This window comes from Bubalus kerabau, chromosome 7 (genome assembly GCF_029407905.1).
Source record: "Bubalus kerabau isolate K-KA32 ecotype Philippines breed swamp buffalo chromosome 7, PCC_UOA_SB_1v2, whole genome shotgun sequence".
NCBI classification, from domain to species: domain Eukaryota; kingdom Metazoa; phylum Chordata; class Mammalia; order Artiodactyla; family Bovidae; genus Bubalus; species Bubalus kerabau.
The window spans coordinates 44,143,812-44,171,738 of record NC_073630.1 but is presented as its reverse complement, the minus strand read 5'-3'; the positions used below and the strand labels follow the sequence as shown (position 1 = coordinate 44,171,738).

Genomic DNA, 27,927 nt, shown 5'->3' with positions numbered 1-27,927 from the left:
TTGATAATCACTGAATCCTTCAACTTATGAGTCAGTGAATTATAATAGTATAGCTGATAAAAAAGGACTCTGATTGAATTCACAATGAACAGAGATTCAAAATGTTGACTCCAAACTATTTCATTTGGTTGCTGAAAAGACTAAATACATTAAAAATCAATTAAATGCTTAGAAATGAGTTCGGACACAGTGAAAGTGTTAGTCGCTCAGCTGTGTCTGACTCTTTGTGACCCCATGGACTGTAGCCCTCCAGGCTTCTCTGTCCCTGGGATTTTCCAGGCAAGAATACTGGAGAGTCTTCTCTCTCTAGGATTGTCTTCTCCAGGGGATCTTCCCGATCCAGGGATTGAACCCGGGTCTCCTGCATTGCAGGCAGATTCTTTACCCCCTGAGTTACGAGGGAAGACCTTGGACATAATTCATACGCAAGAAAGTGAAAGTCGCTAAGTCATGTCCGACTCTTTACCACCCCGTGGACTATACAGTCCATGGAATTCTCCAGGCCAGAATACGGGAGTGGGTAATCCTTCCCTTCTCTAGGGGATCTTCCCAACCCAGGGATCGAACCCAAGTCTCCTGCACTACAGGCGGATTCTTTACCAGCTGAGCCACAAGGGAAGCCCAAGAATACTGGAGTGGGTAGCCTATCCCTTCTCCAGGGGATCATTCCCATCCAGGAACCAAACCGGTGACTCCAGCATTGCAGGTGGATTCTTTACCAACTCATCTATCAGGGAAGCCCCCAAGTAATAAGTATCAAATGGATGTATTGTTATTAGCATTATCAAGTGCTAACTGAATTTTTGAGTTATTTTCTGTAGTTGTACCTTGGACCAGAAAGAGGAAGGAAGAGAGCCTCTAATACTTACACTTGTACAAAACAGAGTTATGCCAATGTGTGTCAATTAAAATTAACATAATTATTGAGATGAAAGGGCAAGAAAAGAATCCCAATGTTTTGATGCTCTCATTCCCTCCTTCTGAAACTGGATTTTTCCGGGAGATGAACTTACAGCTCTGCAGTGTACTGGGGAATGTGATCTGGGATTTTGGTGAGTTTTTGATTGGAGCAGTCTACTGTGGTCCCTTCGCAGCGGCACTTTTCAGGGCAAGCCAAATCGGCAAAGCAGTCCCCACTTAATTTTGATCGATAATCTTCTGTACCTATTGAGGATTCAAGCCAAAAAAGAAGATACTGAGTCTGAAAGTTAGAATATTTGTTAATTTGTAGGAAGAAAAAAGTAAGGTAACTATAGATTATGCAGCAGGGAGACAACTTGGGGGATTTTGGTCAATGGATGTCAGGAAAGGGTTAAAACAAGGGCTTGGAATTTGCTGGAAAAAAGAGTAACCGGATTCACAGGACAGGAAAACATTAACAGAGTTGAGCTTTTCACAGCTGTACTTTCTGCTGATCCAGTTGTGAGCCATTCTAGCCTATTTGACAGCTAATCACACAATGGCTACTAATCGTGAAAAAGTTTATTTTTTTCTCTGAGTCAAGAATTGAAAATGTATCCAGTAATAAACATATGCCTATATATCATTTTCAATTAGGGCTTTCAAGGCAAATAGATGGACTCAGGTTTTTTAATTTTCTATGGTCTTTTATTATTCTCTCCCTCTCACATAATCTTCAGAAGTGCTTAAAAAGCCCTCTTTTGTTCATTTTGATTTTATAAAAAGAGACAAGTAAATCCTGATTTAAGCCTCAGCAGCTTGTCATGCTGTAGAAAGCTGCGTGACGTTCCATGGTGCTTGACGGAACCATGTTTTACTCATACCTGGCAACCACATGGTTAGATCAAGCACAACAGAAAATCTCGCTACATAACCACTACACCATCCACTAGGCCAAGGGTAAGACCAAGAGGAAAGATGAAGGGAAGCAGGAGAGAAGCTACAGACGTTCTGGAAACGTAATACTGTTTACATGACATGCATTCTTCCCGTAAGAATGTTTATGACCATAGTAAGAGTATTACTACCGAAGAGTTCCTGGAAACACAAAGAAGGGGCTATACTGAAAGGTGCCTCCAGCGTTCCTCAGAACTGCAGAATTGAAACAACAGCTTTTTCGGGAACAACATCCAGGGAGAAGTTGAAGGTGCACTACAAGGACAACAGAGAGGCCCAACAGATCTGTGGTGTCTTCTTGAAAAAATAAAAACAAATAAGAAGGCGCAGAAGAGTGAGACTAAAAGAAGATACATCAGGATTGAAAAGGGAGGATATTATGTTTCAGATCAGACACTTTTACTTACAGCCCAAATGGTGAATTCCTGAAAAAGTAAAGATCACCCAGAAGGAAAGAAAGACAGAGCAAACCCAAGTAAGATTCACATAGTATATATATAACTCACTAAGGTCTCGTCCTTCCTCCCTGACTGTGGCAATTATTGGGGAATGGCTTGGTTTGACAGGAACCGTCATGCTTTGTAAACTTTCATAATCATTTTGTGAAGCACAGGGGTCTTACAGGAAAAGCAATGGCATACAAGATGCATAGCACAAATTAAGTTCTTGTCAAGTCCTTTAAAAGATGAACTCTTCACAAGATAAATTTTGTTCTGAGTGATCACTGTACTATCTAGACGCCATCCAGAATGGTGGTAGGCAAACAGACATGTAAAATGAAATAAAATGCAAATCATGAGATCGATCATCAAGGACTCCCACTGGAAAATTTGGACGAAACCTTAGGTTTTGTGGCTTACATGCTTTTTAATGACGTTTCCAACTCATAAATAATGTTACTGAATTAAATGGAATCAGGATCTCGGAAGAAGTTCGGAAAGTTGAATATAATAGTTTCATTACATTTGGCAATTAACGTCATGACATTTACAATATGACATGAGGATCTGTTGTATTGTGGTTTAAGCTTTCATTTTAAAAGTGAAATAAAGAAAATGCAGGGAATAAAGTATAAATGACAGATACATGAGGTATTTTACATTGAAAATAATCTGCATTCAATGCAATGACAATAATACTTATTTTATGACTACTCTCTCGGTAAGCTTAGATTTTAATTAATATCTGGGGGGGCGGGTGGAGAGGGAGCAGAGGCTCAAAGAATTATTCTGAGTCCTGACTTCTAGAATTACGCTTTTAAATCATGTAGAATTACGCTTTTAAATCATGTAAACTGAATAATCAGAAATTGACAATTAAGCCATGATATCTGATATAGAGGTTTTTTTGTTTTTTTTTCCCTTGCAAAACCTATTTTGGCTGCTGTTAATCTTGTTAATAGCATCACCGACTTGATACATCACTGACTCGATGGGTGGCATCACCGACTCGATGGACATGAGTTTGAGTTAGCTCCAGGAGGTGGTGATGGACAGGGAAGCCTGGTGTGCTGCTTCCATGGGGTCACAAAAGAGTTGCACATGACTGAGCGACTGAACTGAACTGAATCTTATTAACAAAATTTTGAAAACAACCTGATTTTTTTACTTGGTGAATTTGAAATACTAATTTCTAATTATGGACTACAGCCCACCAGCCTCCTCCATCCATGGGATTTTCCAGGCAAGAGTACTGGAGTGGGGTGCCATTGCCTTCTCCAAATTTCTAATTATGAAAAAGCATATTTAAATGTAATAGATTGAATATTTTGATAATATTAACTTCTCTAATTTGGACATTTAAGTAATATCAATGTTTTATCCTATGGGGGGGTTCTGGTTTTCCATATAACTTTTTCTGGGTAATAGTTATCAGTTGACTATCTGTTTAATAATTGAGTAAAAATAATAAATTTTAAAGATTGCCAATGAAGGCCAATTGTTATTTCAATATGTTACTTCTTCTGGAGCCAGTGTAATATACAAAATATTACTGATCATTCAAGTCAAAATATGTGATAAAACAAAATTGGTTAAATGCATAAAATTATTCGTATTATAATTCAACAATGGCAAGCAAGGCATATCTCCTCAAAATAGAGACCAAACCTAGAACTCTTAAGAGAAAAGATGTTTTTTTTTATACTAACAGCTTAGAAATATCTTTATTTATAACTATTAAAATATTTTATAGTCTAGAATATACCCAGGAGATTACAAATATAGCCAATGAGTTACTAACATGTATTTTTAAATAACAGTTTAAAACAAACAAGTCAAGAGGCATTTTACACAATTGGCAGGCAAGGAAGAAATAAGTAAAGAAACATACTTCAAAGAGCTAGTTCTAGAATCATCAGCTTTGACAGTGTTAAGACTGCAGTGGTAAAATATTTCAATTATTTTTCTAAGAAACACTCCATTCAACTAAGTTATTCAAGGCACTGGGTGCTCATGATACGTTCAGGATGGATATCAATCCTGCTTTCATGGAGTTGTTATACTACGAGTCCAAAGATGCAAAAATTGAAGATCACAAAGTACAGCTGCACATAAACCAGTAGGAAGCTGATGCTTTGGTATAAAAAGCAAAGCAACAGCAAACCAAGTAAAGCAAAAAGTAAGGGACACTTGTTTAGTATAGAAAAACTCCATAGAAGAGTAAATCTCATGATTGAAAACAGTTTTGTGTGTTTGTGACTGATTGCATGTAGAACTAGTTCTTTGACAACAGAAAGGTCTGTCTTTAAAACCAGCTCAAGAAGCTATATTTTAAAAACAGGTTGAAAGGTCAGATATACACATAAGGAGAGAAAATGATTTAAGTAGAAAGCCATAGGTTCAAACATTTTAGCTACTGTGAGAAATTTTAGATAATGTGCCAAAGTGAGAGAGAGAGAGAGAAAAAAAAAGTGGGAGTTTAATAATATATATGTTCAACATCAGAAGCTGCATGCAAAGGTCAGGTTTTCAGGAAACAGTTACTAGTGATCTACGCAGAATCTAGCTACAGCGTATCCACTGGACTTTTGAAAGCATGCATATCAAAGTTTTAGAAGCTAAGTTTTATAAGTGAGAAAAAGGTGTCTGCAGTTAGTCCTACTACCGAGCAAAACCTACCTGGAATGAAATACTGTTCTTTAGCTAAATAAAAAAAAGAGAAAAAAAATAGAAGATGCACCTGAATGTCAGCAAGCAGAGATATGAGTTATATTAGATTAAGAATGGACTAAAGTTACTATAGATAATTAAGTGAAAAAAATGTATATTCACAGCAGTGGCTGAAGTATAACCATGAGTAGGAAATGCATCTAGAATCATGGACAATAAACGGCTTTATTTTGATATTAGCTTTTTAGTATGAATTAACTGCCGAATGTGAAATAACGCCTGGAATAGTTGGGTAGTGTACTACCCGAAACATAAACAATGCATTTTATTTTGAGAAAATAGAAAGAATTATACCAAAGCAAATAGAAAATTTCAATGAACTAAGTTTTCTCTTTAATATTAGTACAATGCACCTATATTTCACTTTTTATAAGTAAATGTAATATTCCCAAAGTGTTAAAAGATGGCCTTTCAGAAAAAAAAAAAAAAATATCCTCACAGTCCTGGTCAAAATGTGAAAACGTAAAGCTAGAAACAAAACATTGCTTTCCTGTGAGAAGCAAGGAATCCAGAGTGTTCTTTTTCCTTTTACTTCTGAACCTGAGCAAATCAAGTAACTAAGTTGCAGTTCACTTTCTCAGAGAAATAGAAAGACAATTAACTACTTCACCACTGCTCAATGGAAAAGAACACAACAAACATGAGATTTAACAGGCACTGAGTTAGCTAGAAGGCCACTGTTAAATTCAAACCCTGGGACTACAGCCTGAAGTATCCAGGCATCTTTTTCCTTTTATTTCTTCTGCTGGATAGTGTGTTAAAAAGGTTACATGTAGGGATTCTATGTGAATGGTGTCTGTTTTTCTTCATGGGCAGAAGAAAAAGAAATACAATTCTGTAATGTTTGGCGATTCAGTCGAAGGTCAGCTGTCTCTACATCTCATTAACTACTGTTTTCAGTAACACAGGGGAAATGTCACACAAAGTAAGAAATTACCTGAACAACGGAATTTCTTGCTTTTGATCTGTCCAATTCTTTTGTTTGCCAGTCGCCGGGGACTGGTGCAGCGGGCACCACTGGTCTCGATTGGGTTGGTATGGAGATAATCCGCCAGCCACTTGAGATGGCAGTCACAAATAAAGGGGTTCTGGGCCAAATGCCTTTCAGAAACACATACAGAATACTTTTACACATGACTTGCAATGAACTCAACTCTCAAATCCAGAATGAAAACAATGGTCATCAAATTTGACCCTGATTCCACATACATACATGGTTTGAATGGCCCGGAGAGGTGAAAAGGTCCCCTTGGCGATGGTCTGAAGCTTGTTGTCATATAAGGAGAGAAGGTTCAGGTTGTGCAGATCCTGAAAAGCATCTACCCGGAGGCAGTTTATCTTGTTGGCATTCAGTAATCTGTTTGATCAAATAGTCATAGAATTAATTAAAGTGTAGTATCTCATTAACCCACCTTCAAGACTCTTGTTCTTGAGAAAATCCAATCAAGAAATTCATTGCTTTTAACCTTGACACTAAGATTTAACTGTCATTATTGAGGTATCACAGGCTGAAGATTTGGGGTCATGGCAGATAAAGCAAGGGTCATATCTAATGATTGGATTGCCTAAATCTAGTGGTCCTTACACATTTATCCAACAAAAAATTATCAAAGATATTCTCTGGAAGGTGCAGAAGTACAGCAATAGATAAAGGTGGGTGAGAACCAGCCTTTGCTGTCAAAGGCTCCATAAAGTCCTCATAAACATTAGTCCTTGGAGCTGCTCTAAGAAAAAGAAGTCCAATCCATTCTCAGAACAGTAGCTAGAGTGAGACTTCTAAACATTGATCAGATCACATCACTCCTCTCCCAAACAGTGCAGTAACTCCCAATTTGCTCTGAATAACTCAAGACCTGACAATAGCCCAAAATTCCCAATGGGATCTCTGATTCCCTTTTCTGAACTCTTGCTGTTTAGTCACTAAGTCATGTCCAACCCTTGGCAATCCCATGGACTGTAGCCTGCCAGGCTCCTCTGTCCATGGGACTTCCCAGGCAAGATACTGGAGTGGGTTGCCATTTCCTTCTCCAGGGGATCCTCCCAACTCAGTGATTGAACCCGTGTCTCTTGCATTGGCAGGTGGATTCTTTACCACTGAGCCACCTGGGAAACCTTTCTGAACGCTATTTCATGGCTGTTTCAGCTCCAGCCACATAGATCTCCTTGCCAGACTCTCTTCTCTGTTTAGAAGGCTCTTCTCCCAGATGTTTGCCTGGTTCACCATGTTGCTTCATTGAGTTCGCAGAAATCTCACCTCTTTCATTCAGCCGTCTCTGGCCATTCTGTCCAATACTGTGTCTCAATTCCTTTACTTTGATCTACTTTTTTGGTTTTCTTAAATGCATATTTCTTCCTATTATGTGTGACTTAGCAGGAGGAAATATGTACTTAAGAAAATAGAAAAAGTAGATCAAAGCAAAGGAATTGTGATTTAGGGGTTCCTAGGTGGTGCCAGTGGTAAAGAACCCACCTGCCAATGTAGGAGACATAAGAGATACGGGTTCAGTTCCTGGGTCAGGAAGATTTCCTGAAGGAGGGAACAGCTACCCACTCTAGTATTCTTGCTTGGAGAATCCCATGGACAGAGGAGCCTGGTGGGCTACAGTCCATGGGGTCGCAAAGAGTTGGACATGACTGAAGTGACTTAGCACGCATGCAGGTATGTGTGATTTGCTTATTTATTATGTTCTTGCTGACTTCCATTTGCATGAACTCTCCCACTAAGGTATAAAGTCCAGACAGCAAGAATATTAGTCTGTTTTGTTTTCTGATGTTTCCCACATGTCTAACATGTACAAGGTGCTCAATAAATATTTGTTTTTGAATGACTACTTTACAGCCCTCTTGGAGAGTGACATTACCACAGAGAAAGACCTTATTCTGCAGTATCTGTTTGTGCTCAGGTGCTCAGTCGTGTCTGACTCTTTGTGACCCTATGGACTGTAGCCCGTCAGGCTCCTCTGTCCATGGGATTCTCCAGGAAAGAATACTGGAGTGAGTTGCCATTTCCTCCTCCAGGGGACTTTCCCGACCCAGGGATCAAACTCACATCTCCTATGTCTCCTGCACTGCAGATGAATTCTCTACCCATTGAGCCATCAGGGAAGCTCTATTCTGCAGTATAGATATCCAATTCACTTTGTTTAGCACAGTATCTCACAAACTTTTTTTCTCATATGCTGCTGCTAAGTCACTTCAGTTGTGTCTGACTCTGTGCAATCCCACAGACGGCCGCCCACCAGGCTCCCCCGTCCCCAGGATTCTCCAGACAAGAATACTGGAGTGGGTTCCCTTTACCTTCTCCAATGCATGCATGCATGCTAAGTCGCTTCAGTCGTGTCTGACTCTGCGCGACCCTACAGACAGCAGCCCACCAGGCTCCTCTGTCCATAGGATTCTCTAGGCAAGAATACTGGAGTGGGTTGCCATTTCCTTCTCCATTTTCTCATATATCTTACCAATATTCAATATTAGTATTATGTGGAGCCATGGTTTACAGATCTTGTGCAAACGTCATCCTTACAAGTTACATGTCACCTTGCCTATGTTTTTATTCATGCTTGCCTCACCTACGGGAGTACACGGGTCCTGCTCTCCATCTGCCTCAACCATTTGGCCTATCAAGACCTCAGAGGACCTCACTTTCTCCAGAGCAAGAATTTTCCAGAATACAACTTTCACCCAATTAACATGCTCCATCCTCTACTTTCCAGAGCAAGTTAGTCAGTGTTACCTAGTTCCGTCAACTATTTTACATAGGCCCACATAGTTCGTCTGCAGAGAGTTTAGCCTTCTGGGGGCAGAAAATTTTTTGATATTTCTTATTCTCTCTCACCATTTAGTTTGGAGCTTTGATACTTAGGACTTTAACAAATACTTGGTAGCTCAAAAATATGTGCTATATGGTTTGGGTGTGATGCCTTCCTTTCTAACACACTGAATACTGTTTCCCAATTTGCCCAACAGACCCTCTGTGATTAACACAGGGTATTTCAGTTTTACTTGCTTTTTTAAGATCTCAATTCTCTGCCTGTGCAAAGTCAGGACTTCCTCATAGTAGTTCTCCTTGCTGCACTTGTCTTTTTTTTTTTTTTTTTTAAAACTCACCTTTGCCTTTTCCCTGGTAGCTCAGATGGTTAAGAATCTGCCTAAATGCAGGAGACTTGGGTTTGATCTCTGGGTTGGGAAGATCCTCTAGAGAAGGGAATGGCAACCCACTCTAGTATTCTTGCCTTGAAAATTCCATGGACAGAGGAGCCTGACGGGCTACAGTCCATGGAGTTACAAAGAGTCAGACACAACTGAGTGATTAACACTTTCACTTTGCTTTTTTTTTTTTTTTTAATGGACATACTATTCGGGTGTGTTTTCTTTCTTTTTTTGTCCACACCATGTGGCATGTAGTATCTTAGTTCCTGAACCAGGGATCAGAGTTTTTTTATTTTTTTTTAATCTTCTTTTAGGAATTGCAGTTTTGGCCTTCTCTGTGGTCTACAGAATCCTCTCCTAAGAGCTTATAGACTGATTTGCGGTATGGACTGATTAATCCATGCCTCCTCACTCAGGGCCATGACAGATGGCATACAGCTAACTAAAAGAGGAGTCAGGCGGCAGAATGCTAAAGACAGGGAGAAAGCAGGGAGTCTGGAAGACAACTAAAGAAAGTGCTTCTCTGAGAATTTTGTACTTACTTTACTCTCAGGTGGTCCAGAAATTGGGGGAGAAATACTGAACACTACTTTCTTTTGTTCCTTCCATTTACCCACTTCTCGCAAATATCTCATCTGTTCAACAGATCTAAGAAGCTTAACTGAATCAAATTCTCAGCTAACCTTACAGAGTCAATTGTGCCTTGTTAGCCCCGGCAGGCTTAGTCTAGGGATATAATTTAAGGCACAGTGAGAAAGCTGGTTTTTTGAGTAAGATTTATCTACATAGAGATTCCAAGGGTTTATTAACCCATTTACTACATCAACTACCAATAAGTATGGGAGGAAAAGAAAAAACGTGCAACTTTAAGTGTTGATACCACAGAGGGCAGTGGTAGCAAAAGAGATTAGAAGTAAATGGCAAAGAGAACAGTGCTAGGAAGAACTGAGAGAGAGGCAAATAAAAAATAGACAACACTTGGCTGTAGCACACAGCTATACCTAACTTCCTTGCAGGGGTTGTAAAATAATCTGATGCCCAAATAAAACCACTAGGTCACAAAAGTCAGTATTTAGCTTGACTGATTGGTTTGCTGGAAATTAATTTATTGGGTTATATAGCATTAAGAAGAGAGAGAATGGAACAGAATTGACAGTACTGTATATAGTAAGGTTAAATATTGCTTTGTTAACAATTTGTTTCATGTGTGTGTGTGAGAGAGTATGATTTGGGCTATATGATATATAATATGCTTCTGCATAATAATAAACAGTTAAAAATGTGAATAATAGGATATAATGATAACCATACATTTATCAAGTAAAAAAAAAGATCCACATTTGGGAAGTTTGTGGGATTAGGAATACATTTTTACCAAGTAAAGGGTACAAACCTAACACCAACAAATGCATACACTCAAAAGAGAAAATAGCATTCTAAACTTAAGAATTTTAAAGTAAACTGGCTGTGAGCTAGCTGAGAGCAGAAATTGTAGCATATGCATCTTTTCCTCCATAGCAGATAGGTCAGTGTGTGCCCCAAAAGAGATATCCTATAATTGTTTGGGGATTTGAATAGATTTTGATGATCCAACACTAACAATCTTAGTATTAACATATGTTTTTTTTTTCAATCTCATTTTCATATGAGCATTCATTATGACATCTGGAGTCAATTCTTATTCTTATAAATTTGTATCATAAATATTTCTTTTGAGACAAATGAGTTGTAGCTATTCTCTAAGCAGAGTGGTCTTTAAATATTAAAATCCAGGAAATTGACAGATGATGCTCTCACTAAAGATTAGCTTGTTAACACTCTGTCCTAGACTACTAGAGACCATTTTTGTGTTGGGGGGTGTTATTCTAGTATTGTCACTGTTAGAGATTTTTTTGGACAAAGGTGAATAAACATCACCATGTCTTTCTGCTTTCCAAGTACTGTTAAATCAAAACAGATAAATTTCATAAAGGGCAAAGATTGCAGAAACTTTAAATGACAGAACAGCCGGGACGCTCACATTTATGACACTTTGAAATTGGGGACAATTTCAAAGTATTGTGTCTTCAAATAAATGACCATCATCAATGTTAGCTTCACTAATCTTTTCCATTTCATTAAACTGTGTCATTTTCGGTCAAATTTTTCTGAAGCCTCCATGAAAATACGAGATGGTACACTGTGTAAAATATAATATTTAGGTTCAACAGATGAAAAACAATCAAATACTTACAGTAGCTGTAAGGAAAACAGTCCTTCAAATAAACTTTTTGGGAGTTCTGTGATTTTATTTCCATAGAGGACACTGGAAAACACATGATTTAAACAAACAAACAAAAAAAATTAGAGACCAAGCAGCAAAACAAATTTATCCAAACAAAAGTGTTCAGGCATAAAGGAGGTTAGGAAGCTCCATATATCATAAAGCCATAGCACAGTAAACAAACTTCAATTTGGAAATGCTTCTCCCCTGATTATAGGTTAGATGTGTGTTTATGGTAGAAAGTTTGAAACCACAGATAAACAAAAAATTAAGAAAAATTAACACAATTTATAATTTTACTGTCCTTTCATAGAAATGTCCACAGTTAATTTGTCATGTTTTTATATGCAAATACACAGAGCTCATATATGAAAGCATGCAGTATATAACAAAGGAGAACACTAACCTGGAACCCATTGTTCTTCAAAGGGGTAAAATTTAGAATTATCATAATGGTTAAGAGTGAAAGGAATCCATGTAAGTGTAAAATATTTACATACATCAGAAATGTAAAATTTGCAAAGACAGTGATCATTAATATTTATACAGAATTTTTAAAATGTATGTTCCCCAAAGAAATATGAATAGGAATGTATCCTCGTGTCCTCCCCCCTCCCCCCATTAGCCACTAAGTGTGACCACGAAGTGCAGGGACCATGACAACCACTGTAATATACCCAGTGCCTAGGCTTTGGCACACAGTGATGTTCTAACATTGGATTGATGAATAAATATTGTTTGAAGAGGAAAATGAAGTAAAAATTAGCACAGGAATAAATTAAGGAAATTATCTTATTCACAGAAATGGTGAAATGAGAGGATTTCAGCAGCAAGGAAATGAAAACGATTGACTCATCATGCTGGCTACTGACAACAGGTCTGCAATGATGGCCTTCTATTCTCAGCCTCATAAAGGAGGGGAGGGGCCATAATAATGTGAAGGAAAAAAAGAAATTATATTTTTAAGGGCACAAATGAGTTGTAGCTGTTCTCTAAGCAGTCCATGGGGTTGCGAACAGTGGGACATGACTTGGCAACTGAACAATAACAATAATCAAGAGTTATAAAAATGTGTATATAAATTTTAAGTAAGTAGTTTCTCTCAGGAGTTTAAGAAAAAAAAATCAGACAAATACAATATTTTTATGTGCTAACTATTAATCGTGGCCTAATTTATAATGGTGAAAAATGAAATACAAATAAAATATTTCCAGATTCTAAAGAAGGGGCTTAGCTACATATATATTTCACATTGATAAAAATCATGTTTGAAGAAATACTTGTTGACATGAAAGTATTTATGATATTATGCGTATGCTCTGTGCTCAATCACATCTAACTCATTGTGGCCCCATGGACTGTGGCCCATCAGGTTTCTCTTCCATGGAATTTTCCAGGCAAGAATACTGGAGTGGATTGCCATTTCCTACTTCAGGGGATCTTTCCAACCTAGAGATCGAAGCCGCATCTCTTGCATCCCCTGCATTGGCAGGCAGGTTCTGTACCACTAGTACCACCTGGGAAACCCTTATGATATGATATTAAGTTTAAAACAGCATAATACAGAAGGATATATTACCGTATAATTTCACTTAGAAAAATATACTCATATATACACAGAAAAAAGTGGACGATCTCTAGATTGCAGGTGATTTGCCATCCAGAGGTCATTTGAATTTGCATCTATCTATCTATATTTTTATAAAATATTCTCTACAATGGGCATATATACTTTAAAAGCCAGAAACATTCATTTCGAAAAGAAATAAATGGATATCATAAAATGTAAAGGAAAAAGCTAAAATGAGAATCAAAATATGTTTGGCAGCTGTACCTGACTTCTGTTCAGAAAGGAGGGGAAATGACAATGCAACAGAGATGAATCAGAGTGAGGAAAAAGCTGTTCCCTTTTAAGATGTCAGTGAGAGGTGGGATAAATTATAAAATATGAAGAAAATTCTTAAGGAAATAAATCTGGGTGACTATACAAGTAGACATACCATTTGTATAGATTCCAGTGGTATAGTTATATGGTTTGACATAAAAAATCATTTATGTAGAATATAGATTTTTTTAAAAATGTAAGTCAGAGAAGAAACAATTTTAAAAACAGGAACAAAAGAGAATTCTATATTGTCAGACTCAAGGAGTAAGGAGAAGGCAATGGCACCCCACTCCAGTACTCTTGCCTGGAAAATCCCATGGGCGGAGGAGCCTGGTAGGCTGCAGTCCATGGGGTCGCCAAGAGTCGGACACGACTGAGCGACTTCCCTCTTACTTTTCACTTTCATGTATTGGAGAAGGAAATGGCAACCCACTCCAGTGTTCTTGCCTGGAGAATCCCAGGGATGGGGGAGCCTGGTGGGCTGCCGTCTATGGGCTCGCACAGAGTAGGACACGACTGAAGCGACTTAGCAGCAGTAGCAGCAGCAGCAGCAAGGAGTAAAGGCATTAAGAAAGGGTAAAGCAATACTAAGATACGTCTTTCAGTCAAGAATAAGAGAAAGAGGGCTTTAGGGAACAAACAATCAGATCAAGTTGGCACCAATTTGGGTATTCAATAGAATATCATTCAAGTAACGCATTCAGCAATAAATACTATACATTCACTATGTGCCAGGAATTTTGTAGGTTCTAAGCTTGGTGCCCAATTAAACTGAATCCAATGGTTACTTGTTCATGTGTGTGTGCATGCTAAGTTGCCTCAGTTGTGTCTGACTCTGTGGGACCCTGTGGACTGTAGTTTGCCAGGCTCCTCTGTCCATGGGATTCTCCAGGCAAGAATATAAGAGTGGATAACTTGTTCAATGTTCATTATTTGCCCATGTGCCAGTCACTGCTATAACTGAGATAAATAAAAGGTATGGTGTCAAAGAGTCAACCAAAAGGGTGAACGACTGCACTTTAGATTTTCTGCCAGCAGTTGTTTCCCTGGTTTTAGACTTCATATACTAAAAAACAAACAAACAAACAAACAAAAATGAACCTAGGCAGACACTGCAGGTGAAGTGATAGTTTTCCCTTTTTATCTGGTCTAAAGAAAACTGCAGTTTTCTGAGCAGACCAGCATCAGTTCAGTCGCTCAGTCATGTCCAACTCTTTGCGGCCCCATGGACTACAGCATGCCAGGCCTCCCTGTCCATCACCAACTCCCAGAGTCTACTCAAATTAATGTTCATTGAGTCAGTGAAGCCATCCAAACATCTCATCCTCTGTCGTCCCCTTCTCTTCCCTCCTTCAATCTTTCCCAGCATCAGGGTCTTTTCAAATGAGTCAGTTCTTCGCATCAGGTGGCCAAAGTATTGGAGTTTCAGCTTCAACATCAGTCCTTCCAATGAACACTCAGGACGGATCTCCTTTAGGATGGACTGGTTGGATCTCCTTGCAGTCCAAGGGACTCTCAAGAGTCTTCTCCAACACCATAGTTCAAAAGAAACAATTCTTCGGCCCTCAGATTTCCTTATGGTTCAACTCTCACATCCATACATGACTACTGGAAAACCATAGCTTTGACTAGATGGACCTTTGTTGGCAAAGTAATGTCTCTGCTTTTTAATACGCTGTCTAGGTTGGTCATAACTTTCCTTCCAAGGAGCAAACGTATTTTAATTTCATGGCTGCAATCACCATCTGCAGTGATTTTGGAGCCAAAAAAAAATTAAGTCTCTCACTGTTTCCCCATCTATTTACCATGAAGTGATGGGACTGGATGCCATGATCTTAATTTTCTGAATGTTGAGCTTTAAGCCAACTTTGTCACTCTCCTCTTTCACTTTCATCAAGAGGCTCTTTACAACCCAGATAAACTGGTACATCTCCTCCCCTTGGTATGAGTGTAAAGTATTCTACAAACCCCAGGTGTTTATCTAAGTATCACACATGTGTATCCTGAAATTCTCACTGGCTACCATTGACTTCTGAAGTTCCTAAGAGCAATGCAGTAATTTACATCAATAAGAACTCTTCTCTAAGCATCACCTCAAACAAAGAAACCAGATTTCATTTTTAAACTTTAAAATTAAAATTTGAAATAATACATACTCTACTTAGCAGACTCCTGAAGATTTCATACAAATTTGAAGGAATAACAGTCTCTATAAATTCACTTTAATTTATACGCCTATCTGGAAGTCCTTTTGACATTAAAAAGCTGCCATATTTCTTCTATTTGTTCTTGGAGAGATTAAAGCTGGTTCTTTCAGGGGAGTCTTTAAGGTGATGAAGTAGAGGGCTGGAGGGGGGCCCTTTCACCGGTCATCTTTCACTGCTCTCTGCACATTTACCTAGGATCATTCTAAACGGGACTGTAATTGTCCCCAGTGACAGTGACTATGGGTTTAAGGATGGGGTTATAAATGCAGTACTGAGCGGAGCCTCCAAAGTAAACATTTTCCCTTCACTTCTGTAAGAAAACACTGTCGAAAAAGGGGCTCATACTCGATTTCTAAACAGTAAAACTATCGAATTCTAAAATATAAACCCCTAAAAATTGGCCAATTTTAGTGACAAGAAGCAGTTCTCCATAAAAATGATAAAATTCACTAATGATTTATAATAATTAATACTGTTAATAATGCATAGTAAAGCACATAAAGGAACATATTCTTTAAATCCAAATTTAAAATATAGAGCCATTATTCCTAATGCATTCTACTTTCCTTCAGTTATGTGGTCAATACTTACAGTGAATTCAGAGAGCGTAGTCCTTGGAAAGCATCTGGTGCTAGCTCAGAGATCTGATTATTGCTCAGGTCGCTAAGATTAAAAATAGGGTTAGGTTAAATTAAATAGAATGTCAGTGAGATTTACTGCAGGAGAATGCTCTTTATTGCCTTTGCACATCAGTTTTGCACCTATCAATATGTGTATAATATTTGCAACATCTGAAGCATCCTAAACTTTTTAAAAAATCACACTTTTAAATCAATTATTGGCTATTTTTCTAAATTATTATTAAAGATGGCATGTCTTATTTTTGAAAACGAACAGTTAAGAATTTGACTGCATAATATATTGACCACATATGTTCACACTAGTGTGAATTAGTATGCTAAATTACAGAGAACTTAATAAATTAATATTTTAGCTTTTAACATTACACTATTATAGAACTAGCGACCAGATAGTCACATCACTTAATATTTAAGCTGTCAAACACTTAAATATTCATACTTAAATGGATGTCTTTGTACGTTCATGACCTGTATAATTTTTTTAAATTTCATTGATTTCAGAATATTATTCACTCACATTCTTCTAAGCTTTTTATATGGTGAGAAAGCTCCAGGAGGGATGACCTTGATTGAGTTCTGTTCCAAACGTCTGCAATGAAAAATATATTCAATTTTTAAATAGAAATGTGAGCTCTCAGATATGTTTAATTCAAGTCATGTCAAGAAGCAAAGGTGATATGCTTCCTGAGTGATATATTCTTGCTTTTTTCTCTAAAAAGACTATTAAAATTAATTGTGCTTTTCCCTAAACATGGTGCAAGATTGGGAGTAAAAACAAAGCAACTGTGAAAACAATAAGAAGATTTTGGTTTTTAAGCATTGTGGGTTCATTAATATTTAAGTCTGGACTTTGTATAAAAGAGAGAATATCTATGTTGGGAATATATTTTACCAAGTTCAACATCAATAAGAGAAATATGTTGTAACACTGAAGAGATGTAGAACATGTTTTAGAGATAACTATAACTCTTCCACAAAAGACATTATTGTTGAATATTAAATTTTATAAGCCATTTCCTTTACAGAAAGCATGTTATAGGTTGAAAAAACTGTTATATGCATAAAATTAATTTTGAAGCCGCTTCTGAGGCAAAATCTTGACTTTTAAATGTGTAAGTACTACAGATATTTTTGGTAACACTCTCTGGACTCTGTCAATCCATTATGTGAATATTTCATGTGAAAACCACTGCAGGAAAGTGCATTTAAAAACAACTGAAGTATTTTTATGATACACTAAAATCTGCAAGTTGAAAATAACCCTCTAACTTTATCTACTCCATACTTCTGCAATCAAAGACAAGATTTTACCAATCTAGTTATGAAGGGCGCAAAATAGTATATTTCATAGGTTGGTTTGGTAAATGTTTTAGTCCATTAAAAATGCTGTATCTCAGCCTCTTCTCTACCTGTACAAATATCCGCATGTACACTTCCCATCCCCTCTCTCACTTCTGCTCTGCATCCCAGAGAGCTGATGCCTGGGAACCACACAGTGCAGGCTCAGGTGCTGGCTTTTGTGAGACTTGGTCAGGGTGGGAGACTGAAGGTGGGAGGAGGGGAGAAGTCAAAGTATTCTCCCCTTTTCTGCCTCACGGGGTGTCCTCAGCCGTGGTCTCATTTCATTTTAGCTCCTGCTAAGGACTAGCTCCTGCCTTAGTATAACACTACCTTCTCCTTAGTTCCCTACAGCCCTGGAGGTGGAAGCAGCTTTCTAACCTCTGTGTCCCTTTCTACAGCTGTTTGACTCATTCATCATACTAAACCCATCTGCTGAAATACCTGGCATGAGTTCCATTTTGTCATCTGAATTAAAAAATATGCATACATATATATACGCATATACATTTATATTGGCAGGTAGATTCTTTACCATTAGTGCCACCTAGGAAGCCCATTAGTATATTTACATATAAATAGAATATACATATATAGACAATTTATAGGCTATATATGTATCATATACAGCAATTCATTTTTATTGAATGTTGGTAATACTTTGACATTTATATGTATTACAAACATTTTTTAATGAACATCAGATCAAAACAAAATATTTCTAGGAGGTTAAGTCAAATTTCTTAAATTTTGTACTTTTCTGATTCCAAATCTGTTATTACAATACCACGTTTTCTTCGATAGTCTCAGGGTTCACTCTCTGACCTCTTTGTCCCTACACGCAACGGGCTTTCTCAATCTTTGTTGCTCTTGAACTCACTGTAGCATTTGATACTGTGAACAATCTTTCCCTGGGATGTGATACTGTATATTGCTTATTCTGCTTTTCTCTTTTTAACTTATGGCTTCACTTTCTAGTCCTCTAAAGTGAGTTATTCCCCAAGTTTCTGTCCTTTTCCTCTCTCACACAAAAGGAAAAATCTCTTCTCTGACCTGCAATGTTAATCATGATTCTTCCCCTCCAAAAAGCAAAGTCATTTTGTTCATATTAAAGACAAACTTAAGCTTAAACTATTTATGAAATACATAAATAAGAAAACTAAAATCACTCATAATACATCACTCAGATCAGTGAATTTTACTTGTTTTTATGTATATATATTTATTTTATATAACTGAAATTTTACTGTATAGAGAATTTTGAGTTGAATCTTTTACACTAAATATAATATCATCTATGTTTTCCTGCTGCTGCTGCTGCTAAGTCACTTCAACGTATCCAACTCTGTGCGACCCCATAGACGGCAGCCCACCAGGCTCCCCCATCCCTGGGATTCTCCAGGCAAGAACACTGGAGTGGGTTGCCATTTCCTTCTCCAGTGCATGAAAAGGAAAAGTGAAAGTGAAGTCTCTCAGTCGTGTCTGACTCTTTGCGACCCCATGGACTGCAGCCTTGCAGGCTCTTCCATCCATGGGATTTTCCAGGCAAGAGTACTGGAGTGGGGTGCTATTGCCTTCTCCAATGTTTTCCTAATCATCACAATTTTTGGAAGACCTTATTTTTAGGCTTTCTTGACGACTGTCAAAATGGTGCAAAATTTCTTAATCAGTCTTTATTGTTAGCCATTGAAATTAATAATAAGTTTACATCATTATTAATAATATTCAGCTATTTTAAGATGACTAGCACACAGCCTTTTTTTGAAGCCTTCCTTTACTTTCTTTGATATGGTTAATTGTATCTTTCTCTCTACTGAAGAGCATTTTCTTCTAAATGCCTCTGTTCTTCTCTGACTGTATTAATTTTTCACATATCCCTCCTCTACCAGGCTGTTAGCTCCTAAGGGGCTGATTTACCCTAGAAGAAAACAAATAAATCCTATGAATAAAATAAGGATTTGGCATCTGGATTATTTATCTAGGTCTTAAGAAAGGGCTACTTTCTTCAAAAGCCCAAAGCATAGCAAAGGCTACTTTAACAATTTCACTGTTATATTTATTGATTACAACTTTATGAATTGATGGCTTAGTGACATATTTTTTTTTGTGATCCATTCTTGTAGTTGGATTTTGAGTAGTTTAAAATGTCATAAATGAAATATAATAAAAACAAGCTATAGATGGAATACTATTGATTAAAGGACTTTCTTCAAATCTAGGTCAATGAAACATCATTTCAGTTTGTAAAAGATTTCTCAATATAATGTGATGATGAGAAAAAATAAAAATTCTTAGTGTCTAGTATAGTATTTTTATTTTAACAGTCATGCAAAACTAGATCATGCAATTACTTTTTATAAATACAATTTCAGCTTCTTAAAATAAGGAATCAGCAATTATTCATTCATTCAACCTGCAAATATTTAATGACTACTCAGGGCAACATTACATAATTGGAGTTCATTAGTGATTCAAAGTATAGATATGTTTATACCTTCATGGACATTTTATTAATAAAATGTCCAATTTTACAGTTAAATTTCCAACTGATTTGTTCAATGCAAGCTTATTTAAAACTATGCTATTCAGTACTAAGATTTCTGAAATGTCAATATTAACCACAAATATGGCCAAATTCTATCACCTATCATAACTAAAAAGCTTCTTCACATATTTAGAATCTTTAAAATTAAATGAATTCAAAAATTCATTTATTATTTTAAATTCTCAGAACCTAGAATACTTATGCTGCTGCTGCTGCTGCTAAGTCACTTCAGTCGTGTCCAACTCTGTGCGACCCCATAGACAGCAGCCCACCAGGCTCCCTGGTCCCTTGGATTCTCCAGGCAAGAACACTAGAGGGGGTTGCCATTTCCTTCTCCAATGCATGTAAGTGAAAAGTGAAGGTGAAGTCGCTCAGTCGTGTCCAACTCTTAGCGACCCCATGGACTGCAGCCTACCAGGCTCCTCCGCCCATGGGATTTTCCAGGCAAGAGTACTGGAGTACTTATAATGATCACTAATTGTTCTAATGGCATTCAAATATATTTTATTGTAACTTGGTTTGTGTTGAATCTGTAATTAATTTCATTGATAACTATTCCTGCTAAAATACAACAAGACATAACGAGTGAGGCTATTTATTTTTTTTAGAAAATATATATACTCAAAAATTTATGAAATGAAAAGAACTCATGATGAAATAATATTTAACTTTATATGCAAAATAGTAATTTAAATATAGCAATGCTGCATATATTATTCTATATTGCAATGTGCCATGACTTACTTTCACATGGCAATCCATTGCATTTATAACATAAGCAACAGAAAGCTGAACTATGCTCTTCTGTATTTATCTATTTATTTCTAACTTGTTCCAAAAAAAAAGTATTTGAAACAAAACTTCTATGGTCATTTACATTGACTTAGCAGCTAATTGGTTTTTATGGCACTATCTAGCAATCCATTAAGGCACAACATAATTGCCTTCTTCATTCAAAGGGACAGATTCTCATGCAGGAAAATATTCTACCACTGATAGATGTCAACCAGTAAATTTTAAAATGCTTAAAAATGTCTATTTTTTGTCTTCAGTAGACAAACAATAAAATAATATGTACTTCCTGTAAACTTTCAGGTCTCTAGGACAAATAAGTTTTGTGTTTTATTACAAGAACTTTATAATATATTTGACAAACGACAAACAACACACATGTCAAAAATTGCCCTTCTTCAAATAAGAGGTAAGGATTAAAACCAGATTATAAAAAAAAAGGAAGAAAAAATTAGAGTTTTCAGGTGAAGGTTAAAAAAATAAAGTAAATGAAATTTACTTTGCTATTCTCTCATCTTCTACTTTAATAGCAGAGAATCTGCTGAATTTTATAGAGTACAAATTTAAATCCATTGTTCCATGAAGAATCTGATTAAAAACATTCCAGGGTTACAAAAACAGATAGTGTAATGGCTGAGATATATTTGCATGGTAAAGATAAAATCCACCATAATTAAGAGCCTTGCAAATGCTAGTCCTTCATAAAAGGAAAACTCAATATTTTGAATTTCAAAGTAAAAATAGATTTAGAACAAAAAACTTTATAAACCCTATATGATAAAAGAAGCCTTTTTCATATAAAAAAAGCCAGAACCTTACTCCACAGAATCTACATGAATAATTCCAAAACATTTCATCACTGGGCATAAGTATATCTGAAAGCAATTTGCTGTTACACTTCACCAAAACCAGAAGGGAGTTTTAGTAAGAAGTTCAGTTTTAGTTAGAAGACAATTTTCTAGCTGCTCCAATAAAAATATTCACAAGTATACTTAAGCAGTGAAGACCTTTCCTCCCTATTCCTATATATCTTCTTCTCTTGCTCTCTCATTATTGTTTTTTTTAAAAAATATGTTTTCACACATTTAGAGTTTCTAAAGAATAAACAGCTACCAATATACATCACGTTCTGGTGTCTATTTCAAAGATGGTAGAAAACAGCAAATTATCAGTAAATCTCTCTGCTGTAACATTATGGACTCTTAGAACATGGAAATTATATGCAGGTATAGCTGGGCTCTGTGACATATAAATATTCTACTACAGTTACCAATGAACAGATCTTATATCAGGAAAGTGTAAGACATACAGTGTAATTGGGTGATTAAAAATTCCAACTAGTTCCGAAGACATTTACACTGAATTAAAGAACATTAGTTTATTTCAGCTCACTAGCTTTCAATATTCAAGCATTAGTTTCAATAAATTATTTTGACAAACTCTCTAAAAAATAATATCCACATGCCAAAGCTGAAATGGCTCTCCCCAAGAGGCATTTATGTTTTGTGTATGTATAGCTATAAAGATTAAAAACATGTAGTTCAGTGAGTAAAAGTATGAGCTTTATATAGGCTTGGGTTAAATTTAGAATCTGCCACTGATTAGCTCTGTGGACCTTGCAAACATTACTTGTTGGTTTCTCGGTGTCTCAGTTTCTCTTTCTGAAAAATAAGAAAATAAACCCTGCTATAAATGTTTTGGTATAAATCATGAGATGTAGAAAACATATATGGTGTATTTTTCCAGTTCCAAAAATAGTGGGAAAAGTAAAAATGAGGATATATATGTGTATATATATAATATATAACATATGGCATTATATAATATCTATAGCAAATATTAGTTACACATAAACACACAGATTATATAAAGGAATAAATCTGATACATGACTTGATCTCTAATGTGAAATAAATATTTATGGTTCAAAACACATTTTTAAACAAATTAGCAAGACAGGTTTTTTGAAGATAACTCATAACTGTATTTTAAAGACCTACACTCATGCATCATTCTTATGGAGGCTGAAAAAGCAATTCAAATGGTTGCTGTTTCCATGATCAACATGATTAAAAAAGAGCACTTTAATTTGAAAGCTGTCTGAGAAACTCAAAAAAGGTTTTTACACCACCAGTAAAGTATGAGTTTGGACTGATTGTTTCTGTAACATACAGCCCAGATGCTGATTATACATGGCAATAAAACTGACAGTTCTTTGCATTTCCCCATCTGCTTTCAACGTAAATGGCAAAAACAGCTGCCAAAGAATAGAACAGATTTAATGGGGTGAAGGCTGGGGTTGCAGAATGACTTTTGCTTCTGAGTCACGGACTACTCAGAGGAGACAAACATTCTCATCATAGGTAATATCAGCCCTGCATTTGTAAAAGAGGAAGCAGTAATATTATTTTGCCATCAGAGGTCCTCTTGCCTGTTACACAATAATTCTAAATAAGTACTGTATATTTTGGGGATATTACTTCTAACTTTAGCAGTAAATGCACGCCATTGAAATCTTTTATATGTCTCTACCTAAAATGACCCAAGATTATTTTAGACTAGAATATTACTACTGTTATGTAATTGTGGTTACCAGAACTTTTTAAGTTTAATAAATATCTTTAACAGCTCAGTGAATATTGGCCTCTAGAGGGACATACTTCACATATAGCTGGCATTTTTGCCTTAAGACAATGTCCATCCTAATTGATTATCAACAATTCCTATTTTGGGATGACTTGTTCCTGAAAACTGTCCATTTCCTTAATCTTATTTTATTTCCTGTGATGTCATTCTGGGTATATTTCCCTCAGCGCAAATTTAATTGATGTTTTCATAGTAAAAATAACTTTTTTCCATTTGGTCTTTAAGCATTTAAAGTAAAACAAAAATGTGTGTTTGAGTTCCTATTGACCTCGTATTTCAGGCAATGACATTCTGAATGAGTGTTAAAATTTTTATGTACATATTTATATGGACACATACTCAAATGCAAACAAAAGTGCACTCAATACACAGAATCACATAATTTAGATTTAGTGGGAAAAATGGGCTAAGACACGTGACTCACCAATTTTAGGGTGACAGAGTACAGATTCATAATGTCAGTAACAATCCGTTTTCTTTTTTTTTTTTTAATATAAATTTATTTATTTTAGTTGGAGGCTAATTACTTTACAAGTCTCTTACTTTTTTTTCATCTTTTTTTTAATTTTATTTTATTTTTAAACTTTACATAATTGTATTAGTTTTGCCAAATATCAAAATGAATCCACCACAGGTATACATGTGTTCCTTTTCCTTCACAATCCAAGAAAGACAAACAGAAGTTTTGCTGCTTTGTTTTTCATTAATAACTAAAATCTTTTGGATGCTTAATATAAGTTAGGCACTGAACTAAGTCTCCTATTTGGTAATAATTTTAGTTTTAAACATTATGCAAATTACCTTTAATGGGATAACTCAATGAATAGATAGTGACTAGCCGTCTCCCTGATGCCTGCATAGAATTATTGCCCAAGTCATCTGTTATCTTTCCCCTAAAGTTCAGATAACACTATGATCGCTAGTAGAATTTGAACTATACAGGATTTCAGCTTACCCTTTCAGGCTGACTAATTGACAATCAATAACAATTCTTTAAAGGAATGACAATTTTATTCACCTGAGAATGAATAATACTTTGTGCCCCGGCTGTCTTCATTTTTATGTTAAAGTCTACACAGCTTATTCATATCTGATGGGTCTTCATTACTTTCCTGTAGAAGTCTCCAGTGACTCAACCACCACAGCACTTCAGTCACTTCTTGGAATAACTTCTCACTACTATCTGCTGCTAAGCCTGTCTTTATTATACCTTCTATAGACTCTTTGTATCAAAAGTGGATTCTCTACTCCATGTTAGAGTGATTTTTCTAACTAGCAAAGTAAATCATACTACAACGCTCAAAATTTTCCCTTCTATTCTATTGTCATCAGGACAGTGATTTTTCAAGATGAGGCTTTCAATGTATGTTCTAACCACTAAAACTGTTTTAATTTCCTGAAAACATACAACTCTTTAACTTTTCTGGGTCTTTGTATATACTCTTTTCACTCTCTAGAAAGCCCCTGATCTCTCTGCTTGCAAAACACATCCTCATACATGAAGATTCTTTGAGTCTCCCAGGAAAATCAAGATATTCCTTTCTCTGTCTTCCCATGCATATGTATTTTATTACTTATCATGTAGCTTTTAAAATTTCTGTTGTATAAAACTTAAATTCTCGATGTTGTAAACATTTTGAAAGCTGAAACTGTGACCTCTCATCTGTAATGCATATACATGCATGTAACATATACTTTATAGATATAAATTTTTGTGAAATTACGTACAAATAAGAAAAAAATCAATATATTGACAAGGCAACCAACAGAATGGGAGAAATATTTGCAAATCATATATAATAGGGATTAATATACTAAATATATAAAGAATTCACACAACTCAGTTACAAGAAAGCAAGTAATCAAAATAATCATTAGAGAAATGCAATGAAGTACAGTGAGGTATCACCTCACACCAGTTAGGATGGCTATTATCAAAAAGATAGGAGAAAAAAATTTTTGGAAAATATGTGGCAAAAGGGAAACTTTATGCACCATTGGTGAGAATGAAACCATTATGGAAAACAGTATGCTGTGCTGTGCTTAGTCACTCAGTTGTGTCCGACTGTTTGCGACCCCATGGACTGCAGCCTGCCAGGCTCCTCTGTCCATGGAGATTCTCCAGGCAAGAATACTGGAGTGGGTTGCCATGCTCTCCTCCAGGGGATCTTCCCAATCCAGAGATCGAACCCAGGTCTCCCGCATTGTAGGCAGATTCTTTACTGTCTGAGCCACCAGGGAAGCCCAAGAATACTGGAGTGGGTTGCCATGTCCTTCTCCAGGGAATCTTCCCAACCCAGAAATTGAACTGAGGTCTCCTGCATTTCAGGCAGATTCTTTACCAGCTGAGCTACCAGGGAAGCCCCCAAAACAACTACAATACGCTCCAGCAATCCCACTCTTAGGTATATACCTGAAGGAACTGAAATCATTATTTCTAAGCAGTATTTGCATCTCCATGTTTTTGCAGCTTTATTCACTAATGGCAAACTATGGAAACAACCTAAATGTACTATGACAGATGAATGGATAAAGAAATTGTGGTATGTATACTATGGAATATTATACAGCCAATCAAAGAAAGGGAATACTGTCATTTGAGACAACACAGATAAACCAGGAGGGCATATGCTTAGTGAAGTAAGGCAAACAGATAAGTACAAATACTATATGCTTTCACTAATATGTGGAACCAAAAAAAAAAGAAAGAAAGAAAAGATGATTTCACAAAATAGAATAGTGATTGGCAGAGGCTGGTGGTTGGGGAGATGTATGTCAACAGGTACAAATTCTGTTATAAGAAGAATAAATTCTGAGAGTCTAATATACAGCATGGTAACTACAGTTAATATATTTCAAATATTGTATACTTGAAAATTGCTCAGAGTAGAATTTAAGCATTCTCACCAGAAACAAAAATAGTTAACTATTTGAGGTGATGAATGTGTTAATTACCTTGATCTTTGTAATCACCACACAATGAATAAGTACATCAAATCATCATGATGTACCCTTTGAATATATACAATTGTGTTTGTCAATTATTTCTTAGTAAAATTGAAAAAAAGGAAGTAAATTGTGGGAAATTGATGCATATAATTTTCTTCTTATGAACCTATGTTATTAATAAAAATGAATTTTATTTACAAAGAAGATTACTCTTCTGTTTAATTCAATACCAATTAATGATATCAAGATAATCAACATATGCATACAAAATTGAGAATTTTGCCATGATAAAGATGAAAACACTCCAATGATTATTAGTGAACTCAATGGTCTCTGGAACTACAGATACAGTTTAATCTATAAATGTATTTTACAAAATTTATCTTATACTATTTTGCTGTGGAACTATCAAAATTGCTGTAGGGATTACACTAAGCATGGCTACTGATAACTAAGAATTAAGTAAGATGTTCTGAGGAAACACAATGGTGATCTTTATTTTGTATATTGAACAAAATGCTCTCTGCATTCTGCAGGAAGGGAAATTACTATGTATTTTTCTAAGCTCCTAACTTATAATGGAATCATAATATAAAAACTTCAGACAGATATTTGTTCAATATTGTCTAAATAATAAAAGGAAAAAGTGAAAGTGAAAGTTGCTCAGTCATGTCTGACTCTTTACCACCCCATGGAAAAGACCATGGTATTCTCCAGACTAGAATACTGGAGTGCGTAGCTGTTCCTTCTCCAGGGGATCTTCCCAACCCAGGGATCTCACATTGCAGGTGGATTCTTTACCAGCTGAACCACCAGGGAAACCCTGAAAGTCAAGGTAACTTACATGTGCTATAAAAATTAGTCAAACTACATATTATATTTATTTTTAAATTTTATTTTCAAAATCTGCATAATTAAAAGAAAATGAAACAATTACACAGCATGACAGCTATATTGTGAGCTAAGACATTCCTGAGTACATGTTAAAGTAAAAAAGTCATGCTTCATTTCATGAATACTTGTAACTTTCCTAATAAGCTAATATACAATAGGCTATTTAAAAACATATTGATCAAATCTAATTTATATATCCCTACCATGGTGGCTCAGACTGTGAAGAATCTGCCTGCAATGAAGGAGACCTGGGTTTGATCCCTAGGTTGGGAAGATCCTCTGGAGAAGGGAATGACTATCCACTCTAGTATTATTGCCTAGAGAATTCTATGGACAGAGGACCCTAGTGGGCTACAGTTCATGGGGCTGCAAAGAGTCAGACTGGACTGAGTGACTAAAGCAATCACTTTTCCACCAACAGAAACTCAAATAACTTTGAAATATGCAGATTCAAAATTTGACAGGTACAATTTAATTGAAATAAGGATTCAAAATTTTGGAAGAGGCAAATGCAAAAATAGCATGTAGAAGGGTTAAACACAAGAAGAGTGCCTAAACAGAAATGGAGGACAAAGATATTTTTTTTAAATCA

The 27,927-nt window shown here is 36.1% G+C and overlaps 1 protein-coding gene across 1 annotated transcript in view; it reads right to left on the bottom strand.

Annotated features, from left to right (window-relative positions):
* SLIT2 (slit guidance ligand 2) overlaps positions 1–27,927 on the bottom strand; it is a 402,319-nt gene that overhangs the window by 94,369 nt on the left and 280,023 nt on the right. Inside the window, exons 10-15 of the mRNA XM_055588127.1 lie at positions 16,690–16,761; positions 16,123–16,194; positions 11,410–11,481; positions 6,241–6,384; positions 5,965–6,128; positions 1,014–1,164 (exon numbers count right to left, since the gene is read on the bottom strand). Coding sequence (XP_055444102.1) covers positions 1,014–1,164; positions 5,965–6,128; positions 6,241–6,384; positions 11,410–11,481; positions 16,123–16,194; positions 16,690–16,761 — 675 coding nt within the window. The remainder of the gene's footprint in view (positions 1–1,013; positions 1,165–5,964; positions 6,129–6,240; positions 6,385–11,409; positions 11,482–16,122; positions 16,195–16,689; positions 16,762–27,927) is intronic.